We start from the raw sequence: 13,737 nt of genomic DNA on the forward strand, positions 1-13,737 counted from the left end.
CTGACTCTGAAAAATTAGAATGGATAGGTTATGTTTTCTTATAGAGGAAATGCCACCATTCAGTGAATTGTAATAGCTGTTTATTGAATTTAAGCATTTTTGGAACATTGCAGCTGTAAAGCTTCTTGTAAAACAAATAAACATTAGTCATACATTAGGTGCTTCAGAACAGTTCATCTTACATTTGCAACTGGAAAATGGAAAGTTATCATGATAGTTACATCTTTATGAGACTGTTTATGAGACTTGTAGGCTGATCTTCAAATCAAATTTGTAGTAAGTGACCCACTGCAGTACTTGAATATTCTCACACATAATGTTTGAAAATGGGCATTCAAATGAAAGACTTCCCAGAACAAAAGACATTTATTTTTAATGAAGTTCTGGTTTTTTACTTATTAAATATGCTGCTGTAAAAATGGCACAGGGTCCCCACTTAGATACAAATGAAGAGGTAGGTTTATTGTGCAGTAACTCACAGTCAGATGTTCTACCTTACAAATACAAAACACACACACACCAAAGCTTGAACAGAGATCGATCTTGTTGTGGACTCAAGCACACATCTCATTTTCTGGGCTACATGAGAAAGGCAGAACCAGTGTTAGAGGAAACTGTTGTACCCTCTTAGCTGAAGGCAATGTTTGCTTGGTATTTGCTGCCTTTGTCACACCCCACATGGTTTGCTTGCAGAGCTCTGTTCAGTTACAGCAGATCTGAGTTTGTGGCTGACTCAGGCTCAAACCAGAGCACAGAGTAACTTGGTCCGTTTTGTGACATTAAATTGTAACATTAGAGGTTCTTCCCTTCATCTTCCAACTGGGGTCTCTGCCAGAACAAGAAGGAAGGATAACAAGAGGAGATACCTTGCCAGTTGTGATGTGTTTGTCTTTTCCAGAGTAAAGCAAAGTGAGAAGGTGAATTAAGCATTTGAGCCCTTCAAGAAGTGTGCAGAGGGTTATCTGTGTGCTCAGTATTTACAAAGGCATGCAGGTCAACAAATTGCACTGTGACCTGGCCACCATGATCCCCAGGGGGAGGCCCTGGACACAGGAATGCACACTGCCACCTCCTTTCCTGGACTATGCTTTTGGTGATCCAGGACAGGATCACATGCTGTTCCCAGTTCTGAGGAACAGCTTCCCTTCCTGCTTCACTCTCAGAACTTCAGTTCTGCCATGGGGAGCCAGGGTCCCCTTCCTTCCCTGACACCGCCAGGATCCTGTTCTTTTTTTGACACATGCTGTGCAATTTCAGGCAGGCTGCTCTTTCTGGTTCTGCATCACCCATCCAGAGCCAGAGGCCTGTTGTGAGTGTGATGAAAGCATTTCTTTTTCTGCACAGGCACCAGGCTCACGTCCTGAAATATTCTCAAGGCATTTGAGCCATTAATGACATTGTAACAAGTTTATAGTGAACTCAGTCATGGGCACCCGGAACTCTCAGAGTGACTCAAGGGCACTCAGATGCCAGCAAATGTCAGCCTGAGGAACAGGCCCTGTTGATTTTAATAAACTGAAGGCTCTGCTCTGAATGAACCACTCCTATAGAGGGCACAGACTGCATACTTGAAGGGTTAAGAAGATTAAAACAGGAGATGAAAATAAATTAATAAGCTGCACAGAAGAAAGGGGAAATGAAGAGAAACATGGATAAGAAATAATTTGTAAGGGAAAAACTTCAGGTACTTGTGGGGGCAGGAGCAGAACATTGTAAGGCCCAGAATGCTGCTGTTCCCTGGGGGGTTTCTGCTGAGCTCTTGACATTAGTGCCTACAAAAAAACAAAGGAGGGAGAGAGAATCATGATTGCAAGGTTGCCAGAATCAGACTATTAATTTCCATCTTGAAAATGATGAGATGTATTGTGCTTTTTGGAAAAAAATTATGTTGAAATTAAGAAAAAACTTCAGAAAACATTGCCAGTTAAATATCATGGTGAAAGACAAAGGCTGCAGAGCAATATATTTGGCATTATAAAGTAACTGTACTTGAAAATAACTTTATAATTGAATAAGGGTACATTAAGAAAATACGATTCAAAACCAATATTATAGTAATTAGATAAAAGCAGCATAAATGAAATAACTGCAGGAAGAGTATTTCCAAAGAGATTATAAATGAGATTCTGGTGGAGCAGAAAGGCCTTTAATTGTAATTTAGTGTGCACTACAGAATTATCAGCACAGTGTGTTAGTTCATCATATAAAAGAATATCTGATAATTTCCCCTAATAAGCACATGACAGTTCTTCATATTCTCTCATTACTGCTGATTAGGTATAAAAATAGTATTCTTTTGTTGGACTCTTGCTCAGACCTTTTAGGAAATGCAAGACACTGTCACCCTGTTTTTGTGTTGCTGTCCTACAGACATGGTATTTAAAGAGGGCAGAGTGGTACTTTAATGAATTTTTGAATCTTTATTTGATTATTCAGCTTCTAAGCCAGTTTAGTTATATTCAGTTGTTTTCCTGTTTTTGGAAAGCACTAAATGACAGCCTAAGTGTGTGTAAGCAGAAAGGAAGCTAACCCAGAGAATAAAGCAGAGAGCCTAGCTGGGTGTCCTGCCCTGTGCAAAGCTTTGGTCGTGTCTGGCTGCAATTGCTCCCTTGGTTTTGGAATATAAGTGTTGGGCACCTGGAACAGAGGACTTGTGCAAGCTCCAAAGCACTCTTACCCTAAACATGTTCCTGAATTATCTAGTGATTCAGAGCTCAGGTGGCAGAGAAACAAATTTTTTAGGCTTTTCCCTACCATTCTTTTTGCTAATAATTTTGAGCCAAAAATTCTCACTGTTGTATATTTTTGCTATGCCTGAAGGGCTCCACTGAGCTTATGACCCAGCTATGACATTGTGACAAACTGCACCACCCCCTCCAAGCTTCAGTGCACAGTCAGAAAATAAATAAGGCCCCATAATTGGAAATAATGAGATGCTTATAACATGTCATTCTCCAAATGCTAGCTTAGCTTGAAAGTCTGTGTGTCAGGAGCAGTAAAAATGTGTGTTTTGGGAGTTTATACATTACCAGGTGATCCACTAAGGACAGGAAAAATTACCTAGGCTCCTCAGCATCCTCCAGGCATAGTTAGTCAAAGAATTCCCTTATGTTTAGAAGTGTCTTTTAAGCAGCTGGCACAGACACCACCACTTTTTTTTTTTCCTTGTAGTAGTCTGATTCCCTGAGGAAATGGGAAACCTTGGTACAAGGCATTCCTCAATCTGACAGTGCTCAAAACATCTCCTCCTACTGCCCTCTAGGTGACCTACTTGGAACCAGCTAGTTTAGCATTAGCTTGGGAAGCTGTGTGATGGCTCCTGTCAGCTGAATTAGATGTTAGTGATTGCTGGCACTTGCTTGCAGTAGCTTTCATGGCCTCAGGTCCCTGCTTCCAAGAGTGTTCCACATCCTGCTATCACTGGGTAAACTGTAAAAGATGGCCTTGGAACTTGGGCCAGGACATGGGATTTCCTGGTAACTTCTCTGAAGAGAACCTCATGGTTCCTGCTGTGCTTTTTGGGGGGCTGTGACCAAGTTTCACAGGTATCGGCAGATATAGGTGTGGGGGAAGTGGATTAATGTAGGTCCTACATTAATATATTCAGGTAGAGTGCCCAGGCCTTCCCAGAGCCTGCACTTGCTCCCCTGGTGCTTGAGCTTTAGTAGGAGATGAAGGGAGAGCCTGTCACTGTGACAGGCTGTCAGCAGGGATCTGAGGACGATTTGGGCTGCAGATAACACAAGCCTGAACTTCTTCCTGTGGGACTTTCCTAGCTGGGTGAGGAGCCATTAGGGAGAATTCCTGTCTTATTCTTTAACAGCATTTGAAAGGAGACCTTTGAGTGAACCTTTGCAGATAAGAACATGTGATACAGCAAAATTTAAACACAATTTTTAAGTCCCTTACATCTGTGAGCAGTTACAGGGTGGTATCTCCTACTTTGCCTAAGTAATACTGGGATCAGTTGAGCTTCTTTTAAAGCCATGTCCCAGCCTGCAGTGAAGGCAGGAGAGGTGCTGCCTTAAGGGCTCCCTGCCAGCCCTGTCATTCCCATTGTCAGGCTCCCCTTGGGCAGGGATGGCACCTGGGGTGGTTCCTAGGATGAAGATTTCCCAGGCTGGGAGCTTCTAGAAACCAAGTCAAAAGGGCAGCTAAGTATTAATGTTGCTGTGCTTAAAATCAATTACAACGAGGAAAGTTCCTGCCCAGATTACTCCACTGACAGGAGGCACCAGAAAAATCATTAGAAGATGGACAGGCAAAGTCGTCTTGGTTACCCAGTTTTCAAAGCCTTTTACAAGAATGAAGAAAATGCCGAGAAATTGCTTCAGAATGAATGAATGAATAAATAAATAAATAAATCTCAAGAATTATTTGCCAGCTTAGAAACTTAATTATGTTTTTGCTTTCAGGAAGATATCCAACACTTGGCTTAGCACGGGCTGGTTCACAATGACTATCGCATTAGAGCTCTGTGACAGGATAAATGTTTATGGCATGGTGCCACCGGATTTCTGCAGGTAGGATTTATTTTAGAACCATTATTAGCCAACAAAGTTAATGTTACAGATAAGTATCTGAATCTTTTACTCTTTTTCCTCTGCAACAAGTCTTCAGTCCTCTTAAAGCAATTAATGAGATGTCCCATGATCTCATTCTGAAAACAACAAATAGCATTTAATTATGTTATATAAAATATTTTTAAAATTTGTTGTTACTGTGGGAGAATTAATCCATCTTGTTGCTTTCTTTTAGTCTCTGAATATTTATCAGCTAAAAGTAATGCAGTAATTGGCATGAAATTAATCTGAAGAAAGAAGTACGGGAAAACATTACTTTTAATTTGTTTTTCGAGTTCCCCCCAAATTAATAGAGGAACAGTATTCTCTCAGTGACTAGTTTCTAAATTGGACTTTCTGTGCAACTCAAATTAACATTTTTGTACCTCTGTCACATGAACGCCAATTCCTAAATGGTGCCCAGGAAACCCGTCCCGTGAATTTGGCCCCAGAGAATCAGTCCTGTGGTCCTGTTCTGGGCATGCCAGGGGTGGGTCACAGGAGGCAGAGGCAGCACAGTTGTGCCAGTGGAGGCTGCTGTACACACAACAGCCTGTGCCCTTTTCCAGCCCCCTTCTGCCTCCAGGCATGCTCAGGACCCAGACCCCAGCTCCTGGTTAAGCTTTTCCCACTGTGGATCAGTGACACAGGGAGAGGCTTCAGAACTTCCAGTGCTAGACCAAAATTACCTTAGCCACAAGATACCAGTCTGAACACAGACAAATTTGTATTACATCAGCAGTCTTGATGCTGACATAAGTCTCACCTGCCCAGCCAGCACTGGCCCAGCACTGAGTGGTTCCTGCCCACAGCTGGTGCTGATCCCATTTGTTCTGCTGGGTGACCTGGGAAGAGCTGGAGCCAGTCTGGAACGAGGCCTCAGTGCAGCTTTTCATCACCTGCTCACAAACCCCTTTCATCAAGAAGTACTTGCTTAAATTTTCTATTGCAAATGTAGTGATCTGTCTCAAGTCTGGTTCATTGGGTAATTCTGGATGCCTTTCAGGGGCAGGGAGGGCAAGGCTGCAGTGCTGAGTTAGTCTCAAAGAATGGGACTGCTTTGACTTTCCTCTGAGCACTTACAAGGATTGTTCAGGAATCTGCATTTGTCTTGGGCACGTTGTAGAAATCCCCAAAGAAATCACAGCATAAAATGTCAACACTAAACTCCACTTTGTGAGAATTTCTACAAACTTTAACAAAATACTGATGATAAATTCTGTGATGTACTGCCAGACTTCATCATGAATTCTCCAAGGAAAATTGCAAACTAGATCAGATATGCCAGACAACAAATACCTTCCACAGCACAGCATCTCGTTCCTCTGTCATCTCAGTTGGCCAACACATACTACTTCAGTTTCTGTAAGTGGCTGGTCTGTCTCATTCCAGAAGTGGCTCTATTCCCATGGCACATGGAAGTAATTCTTAAACTGATGATCTAAAAATGCAGAAGACAGCATTTTACTGCAAAATACTGTGTAATCCTGACTTTTCAGACAAAGTCAGAATAGTTTAGATACATATTAAAAAAAGCCAGCTAAAGCCAAACAAACTGTTTTGAGAGAGACTAAAAATATCACTGAGAGCATATGAAAGGCTTTTATAGAATCAATACACTGAAATCAAATGGACTTAAATTATAACACAAGAAAGGCTGTAGATCAGTCCTGCCAGTGAAAGATGTAATTGTTCTTACAGCCTGCATAAAAAAATCTTCACATAAAGGTACACACACCTGGTTGTAAAAAGGGAAAAGGTCATTTCTTAATCAAAGTAATATGAAATGTCTTCAGCTTGATTCCCCAGGGGATGAAGGGGGAAACTGTAGTTGCCATGCCTGGAAGAAGCTGTCCATGAAGATCTGTGAAAGGAGTTTCTTGCCATAAATACAGTTAACCTTCTTAGCTGGCTCTTCAGCCACTCATTAAGAAGTTAAAACAATGCTTTCTTTCAAAGAAATAAGACAACAGAACAGAATAGCAGAAAGAAATATTCTGTAATCGTAAGCCATATTTCCTGGTTTTCAGTCAGACAAAATAAGAATCTACTATTAAAATAAAAAAAATCAACCCAAAAAGTCCCAACAAAACAACTGAAATCTGTGTGTGCTAGATGTGTGTGTGTGGGTATCCTACTTGCTGTGCAACTAATCATTAAGATTGAAAAAAAACCACCAAGAAATCTTATTTCTGTTCATAATTAGTATCACCAAATTTATAACTTCAGCAGATAGATACCCATTCATTTTTAAGTATTAATTTGTGGAATAAGTAATGAGTGTGGTGATCACTGTCATGGAACTAAATTAGTGTCACATTTGTAACGTGAAGGACACCTCAAAGGTACCAGGAATCTCATGCTGTTGATTCTGCTACAAATTATTAGCTTAAGATCATTAAACAAACTGCTTTGCACCCGTGCAGGAAAAATAGTTTAGTGAAGGAGTCTGGAGCAGAGACTAAAAGATTTGTCACTATTACTTGCAACAAGGTGTTTTAGATTAATTTTTATTTATTTTCACTGGACACTGAGTTTCATAGCTAACTGGACTTGGTGTCCTAATTATTATAAATTTCTAGTACTTTACAGCAAAGCTATAAGTAATTTCAAGCCCCTTTGCTTGCTACAGATTTATGCTATAGTAAGGGTTAATGGCTTGATATTGCTCTCATGCTGTCTTGTGCATTCTGTAATAAGATGAAAGCTTGTTCTTCCATGCACATTGCAAACATTTCTGTGAAGTGTGCACACCTCTCACTCACTCTTTTGTCCCAAGGCAGACAAGCCGTCTTGCTGTATTTTTTCCAATGCCCAGGGATCCAATCCAAGCCTTTCCAGATGGGAAGCACTTCCCTCTCAGAACTCCCTTTGGCAGCCCTGCACAGCACTCACTCCTGAACTGGGACATGCTGGATTCTCCTCTTGCCTTCCTTCAGCAGGAGCCTGACAGTGGTGCCCAGGTAGCACAACAATTCCTGAAGGCACTGCAGGGCTGCTGCTTCCCTTTGTGGGTGCTCAGCAGCAGGGCTGGGAAGGACAAGATAAGCCTTAGTGAGTTTGTAGGAATTCCAGCCCCTGTCTGTGGCATTATGGGCAGCAGGGACAGAAAGGCTGGTTCCCTGCAGGTCTCAGGGTACTCCTAGACACAAGGAGTACTCAAGGGGTTAGTTAGATGAACCCTCTTTAACTCTTCTTCTCTTCACGGGCCTTCTGGAACTCTCAGAAACTTAAAACTTAATTCTGGGCCTTATTTTAACTAATATGAATAATTTTCGTTCCAGTTATTGAACCAGATAATTTTCCTGTAAGAATCCTCATTTGACTGCCAGGTCATTTTTCATGATAATTCACCTGAAAATTGGTATTTGAAATACTTTAGTGTTTTCTTACCTCTCTCTCTCCACGTTCAGTTCCTTTAAATCAAATGCAAAGCAGCAGTTGTTGATGGTTACATTTCCTGGAGCTTATGAGAAACTGTAAGCTGTATGTGAGCTAGTCCTGCTCTTTGGTCCATATGCCTCACCTTATTAGCTTAATTACAAATGCATACATCGTTTGGAAGACAGGACTAATTATGGAGGTCAGGGAAAGGAGATCCTAGGAATAGAAGGCAAAAGATTATCTAGAAATCTTCATGGTCCTGACACAGCATCTTGCCCATCACTCAACATATAAATGACACTTAACTCACACGTCAAAATATGAATTATTTTACAAAGTGTGTGAGTACCTATAGTTTTAGAGGGTTGATTTAGAATGGCTCTTCATTTCTAAGGAAAGAGGCTGACCAGAATGTGGTATGGGGTGGCCTGGTTTCCCTGCCTTTTTTCTTTTGTGTTGTACCTCCAGCTTTTGCTGTAGGTGGATACCATCTGTGGGAAACTGCACTCAAGTGGCAAACAGCAGCTGACTGACAGGGGTACAGGCACTTCCACGGGTGCTGTGCTGGCAGGAAGCACAGGATATCTTACAGAGGAACTTCCAGAGATTCCTCCCAGCTGTGCTATTAATATGCATGCAGAGTCTGACAAAATACTGATTAATGTCCAGTATCAGTCAATGATAAAACAGCATCTGTTTTAATGTTAATAAATGAGGTGGCAAGCAATTTCCTTACAGAAATTACTCATGCATTTCATTTGCTGGTGACACAAGCTAATTGCAGAGTTAGAAGATAACACAGCACAGTTAATTTGGGTTATGGTGTACTCAAGCCAGAATTCAAATCCAAAGCTTACAAGCATGCAATCTGGGGGAAGCCAGAACTCCCATAAAATGAGAAGGTCCTCCATATGTAAACAACCTTCAGAATTTCAAATCTAAAAGCTTTTGGAATTCGGCTTTAAAACCTCAGTCAGCTGCAGAGTATTCCTAGGGAGGTCTGTAGCCAGCAGCCCCCATTCCTGCCCTGGTCTCAGCCCCAGTTCAGCCAGCAGAGCTGCACACAAGGCCTGAGCCCCACAGGCTGCCTGCTCTGAGCTCCTGCCTCTCTCACCTGCCAGGCCCTGTGCACCAGGTGCCCCTGGGCTGGTTCTGGTGGCATGATGCACAGGATGCAGTGAGCTGGTACAGCCTGACAGGAGCTAAGGACATCCACTTAGGACATACTGGGGTGGAATGTGGAATCCCTGGCTTCAAAACCACCTTGCCTGGAGGCACCTGCAGCCTGAGAGGGTCACTTGGCCCCTTAACTGGGGCTGCATTTTTCCCAAGTCTGTTTGACATAGGATTTCAACTTTACTAATCCTAACTTTAAAGCAGTAAATTTATACCAAGCATTCAGGTTGAACTGAAGAATAAAATCCCAAGAATAAAATCCAGCTTTAGTGCAAGAAGGAGGAGCAGTCTGAATGAGAGGCAGAGGCCTATTTGTTTAGTAGTTCTTAACAAAAACACATCACATGAAAATGTATCCTATTAGATTTATAGTAACCATACAAATTATTCATTTAAGCGACAATAAGAGGTTCAATGTATCAAAAAAGTGAAAAATTAATTGAAGATTGAATTCTAATAGTTGTAGCTTAGAAATAATAAATTTCTACATGAAGGGCAGCTTTAGATTACAAATACATTTTCTGTAGGTGAGGTGATGAAGGATTTTGTTTCACTCTTATGTATTCCAGTGAGAATATATTTAATAAGTTTAGAATCCATCTTATTCTAGAAATGTAATTTTATTGTTGTTCTGGTCTTGTAAGATTGATCACCATGTTGTGTTACAAGGAAGGCAGACTGATCGAATTAAAACGTCATCTAAGGCACAAATGGAAAGCAGCAGCAATATCATACATTACCCTGCATATACAATATGGATAATGGCAAAATAAGAAAAATTAGAAAATTGCGTAGGTGACAGAATTACACAGTAAAAATAATGACCAGCAGAGACTACTGACAGATTGTGGATGCATTCAATTGAAAGTGACCTTAAATATTAGCTCTTCAAAATGAAAATAATCAACTGTATATTAGAGCTGACAGCCCTGAGTCTGTGTCAGATTTCTTGCTCTGTGCTGGGGTCCTGTTCAGCTCAGGCTGTAACACAGCACAGCTCCAAGGCTTCACTAAATACTGATATTGGAAAATTTTCTGCTACAGCAAAATAGCTGGTAGCAATCAGGGAGAGAGGGATACAATTGGGTAATTCTCTCTGGGACAGCTTGCTCTCTTAGTATTTATGACACAGAAAGAGTGTGAGTTCTGTCGGCCCAAAACGCCTGTGCCCAAAGTAATAAACCATCATGGGTATAGGTAGAGATTAAAATAAAAGAAGAATGAATTGCTCTGGCTTATTATAATACAGATGTGCCATTTATAGAAAGTTTCATGGGAACACTGAGGCCTGAACTGCTAAAATGAACTTTATCCTAAGTATCTAATTGGTGTTTGGCATATCCAGTGTGTCACCACGAGTCCCTCATCTCCCGCTGGGAAATGTGAACGGGTTCACAAGGTCAGATAGATACTATGGGTGAACTGTTTTAATTTTTAGCTTAGATACATGAAAGCTGCTGTTGTAAAATAAAGAACTCATTTGTGCATCAGATGTTTGATTAAAATGCCAGCACCAGCAACCTGTAGCACTGACCTGGCGAGCAGACACTCACTGAAGCTGTGCTCTCGGAACCGCGCGCAGCATGCCGGGAACGCTCAGCTGAGCTGATGTGACACAGATAACCACCTTCGTCTGTCATCCTCTCTTTCTTCCCCAGTTCAGGAAATACCTCTGCAGGACCTTTAACAAATCACAATCTAGATTTAAATCTCTTTTAAGCAGTTTACTTCAAATTTCATAGTAGTAACACAGCCCTGCAGCACTCTCCCTTGTTTCTGAGCTACTGCTGTCCTTCATTTAACTGGGAGGAAGAGGATTAAAGGAGAGCAAAAGAAAAAGCAAAGAAAACACCTTTGCCCCATTCTGATGTATTAGATACGCAAGGAAAAAACCAGCTACATAGTTTAACTGTGAGGAAAAGTGGATTTGAGCCCATCAGTTCATTAAAGATAACATCTTTTCAATCAATGAGAAAGAACATCTTGGGCTTCCATCTATTTTCTTTTTTCCACAGGGATCCTAATCATCTTTCAGTACCTTATCACTACTACGAGCCTCTGGGCCCGGACGAGTGCACAATGTACATTTCCCACGAGCGGGGCCGCAAGGGCAGCCACCACCGCTTCCTCACCGAGAAGCGCGTCTTCGAGAACTGGGCTCGGACATTCAACATCCGCTTCTTCCAGCCCGACTGGGAGCCACAGCCGCTCCCTGGAGCCCAGCCCGAGGCCAGCCCGCTGGCCTGAGCACGGACACACGGACACACAAACCCAGCCACGGCATCTCCCGCAGCAGCAGCAGCAGCCTCTGGGGCTTTGGGCCAGCACGGCAGCCTGAGGAGAAGGGTCCCGGGGTGCGCAGCTGGCACGGGCAGGAGCAGCAGGCAGGAGTGGCATGGAGGAGCAGCACACACCCCCAGTACTTGCTGTTAAACTGTATGAACCCAGTCTGTCACCTTTTGGGGCCATCTGACGTCCTGTGTGTGTTTGTGATTCGTGAAACACAACCTGAGAGTCATTAAGGGACCTTTAACTCATTATGGCTTTTTTAAGTACAATGCCACTGAATTTTCATAGTGAAAACTTTGCGTATTTATTTAATGGAGGTTTTTATGCAACCTAGGCCAGTATTTTTCTAATTCACAGTTATGTGGTTATCTTTCATAATCTTTTAAATCCAAAATTAATATTGCTGATGGTTTGAAAGGCCTAGCTTTTTATTTATAAAACTTGTTTGAAATATATAATTCTATATGGCATGTAATTAATATTTGATCAAGAAATGTTGGATTTCTTCGAAGAATTTTGGGCTCTGTTCCAGCCTAAAGCCTTTAACAGCAAGAGTGGTCCCATGTGCAGATCCAGCTCACTTTACATTCTAACATCTTAAGTTAATATGAAAATGGTAGTGAAAATTCTGTTTGATATTAATGTGCATTTGCTGCTGTGCTATCGAGCTGCTGTTTTTTAAATAGGGGTGGGAGGAAGGAGGGAAAACAAAATTTATCCAAAAAAAGCCAAACCCCCCCCCACTGGCCATGGCAGCAGCTTCTCAGTGAAGAAAGCTAAGGCTGGAGGAGTTGTATTCTGTTTTGCCTCCTGTATTCCTGCAGGAGGCTGCCAGCAACCCCCCTGAGGCAACAGACTACGAACCAGGCCACAGCTGCTCAGCACAATGTGACCAAATTTCTGGAATGAAGAAGGTAAACTACCAGTATTACAATACCAGTCATAGTAGCCAGAGAGATCACAGCACTGCACCTGCAAAAATCTCTGCTTTCCACTGTCCCAAGATCATCACTGATCTCGGAGATTCTGGATCACACTGAAGCTGGGATGTGAAAAGTGTTCCATGAGTACAAAATTGTCCTCCTGAGAGGAGCAAAGTTAAACTCTGCTTTTTTTTTTCAATGAAGTCCCTCTATGTGCGTGGTGAGTCCCTGCAGGACAAAGGGGAAGGACAATGCTCATGCTGTGTATGGAACCTCACAGTGGGAATTACTGGGTTACATGTGGCTTGTGAATAAAGAAGATTCCAGTTACAGTATTACTTTTCCTTTTGCTTCACAAATATCAAATCTCAAATTTTTTTGAAGTAATCAGTAACTATTGCATGAAACATATCTCAGGTGATGAAAGGTGTCTCTCATTAGACAAGTGCAAAAGCTAGAACAAAGATACTACCTTTAAACACCTAAATCCAAGAAGCTGAACCTCAGAGGTGAGACACAGAACTGGACCAAACACTCATTTAAACCCCCTTATAACCCATGGTCTTCCTCTTTCCAAAACTGGATAGCAATAGCTGCAGCTGCCCCACAGATACCCTAATTCTCTGGGGACAAAGTGAACTGTCCTGGCAGGGGCAAACTGGTGTCACCTCTGTAACACTGCCTGAACCTGAAGTGCAAGTCTCCAAGAGCCACTGTCCTGCTGCAGCCCTGCCCACTATCAAAAAGTAAGAATCTATAATGTATTTTGCCTTAAAAGCTTTATTTTGGTGTTCTTCCTGGTACACACCACTCAGCTTACAAACTGAATGCCAAGTGCATGTTACCTTTCTCTTGACAGCTGGTGTTTACCTCTCCTTCTTTCATGGATGGTGTTTTATTTCTTCCACTTGATTTCACTGCGTTCTATAAAAAACAGAATGGGTTTTGAACTAATGGCAGCTTGAACATTCCTTTCAACATGTGTACTGGGTGTGTATGCAGCATATATTGCCCCAGTTGATGAAATCTGTCAAACTGATTTACAGATCATTTCTAATGTGACTGCAAGACACGGTACAGATCACAGTAGGTCCTCTGATGCTTCTGTCCCTGTTTTATTACTGATAAAATAATAAAAAGATCTTTTCATTTTAAACTAGAGCTCTTAGTTTTTCCATCACTCAAGGGCTGCAGGATGTGTATGCTATATGTTTAGCTATGCTACTGTTAAAATCAGATCATTTAAAGATAGAGTACACTGGTCTACTTCCAATATTCTATAGAAACACAGAGACTTGCCAGACCCCACTGTGTTCCACAGGCTTGTTCCCTGTCTGCAAGACTGCTCAGTGTCAAGTATATATGGGGAAGCATTAAGAATATGAAGAAACATGGAATAAACT

The 13,737-nt window shown here is 41.8% G+C and overlaps 1 protein-coding gene and 1 long non-coding RNA gene across 2 annotated transcripts in view; one reads left to right on the top strand and one right to left on the bottom strand.

Moving 5' to 3' along the window:
- The window catches only part of ST6GALNAC5 (ST6 N-acetylgalactosaminide alpha-2,6-sialyltransferase 5), a 66,148-nt gene extending 52,658 nt beyond the window's left edge, over positions 1 to 13,490 (top strand). Inside the window, exons 4-5 of the mRNA XM_066555270.1 lie at positions 4,416 to 4,523; positions 11,138 to 13,490. Of these exons, the coding sequence (XP_066411367.1) occupies positions 4,416 to 4,523; positions 11,138 to 11,369 (340 nt within the window). The 3' untranslated portion in view covers positions 11,370 to 13,490. The remainder of the gene's footprint in view (positions 1 to 4,415; positions 4,524 to 11,137) is intronic.
- Positions 64 to 10,744, bottom strand: LOC136559847 (uncharacterized). The gene is made up of 3 exons (XR_010784059.1): positions 10,657 to 10,744; positions 5,862 to 6,003; positions 64 to 1,772 (listed from the first exon to the last, which is right to left on the bottom strand). It is a non-coding gene; the product is annotated as an uncharacterized lncRNA (long non-coding RNA).
- Positions 13,491 to 13,737: the final 247 nt, after the last annotated feature.

The sequence above is a fragment of the Molothrus aeneus genome, chromosome 9 (genome assembly GCF_037042795.1).
Source record: "Molothrus aeneus isolate 106 chromosome 9, BPBGC_Maene_1.0, whole genome shotgun sequence".
Lineage (NCBI taxonomy): Eukaryota > Metazoa > Chordata > Aves > Passeriformes > Icteridae > Molothrus > Molothrus aeneus.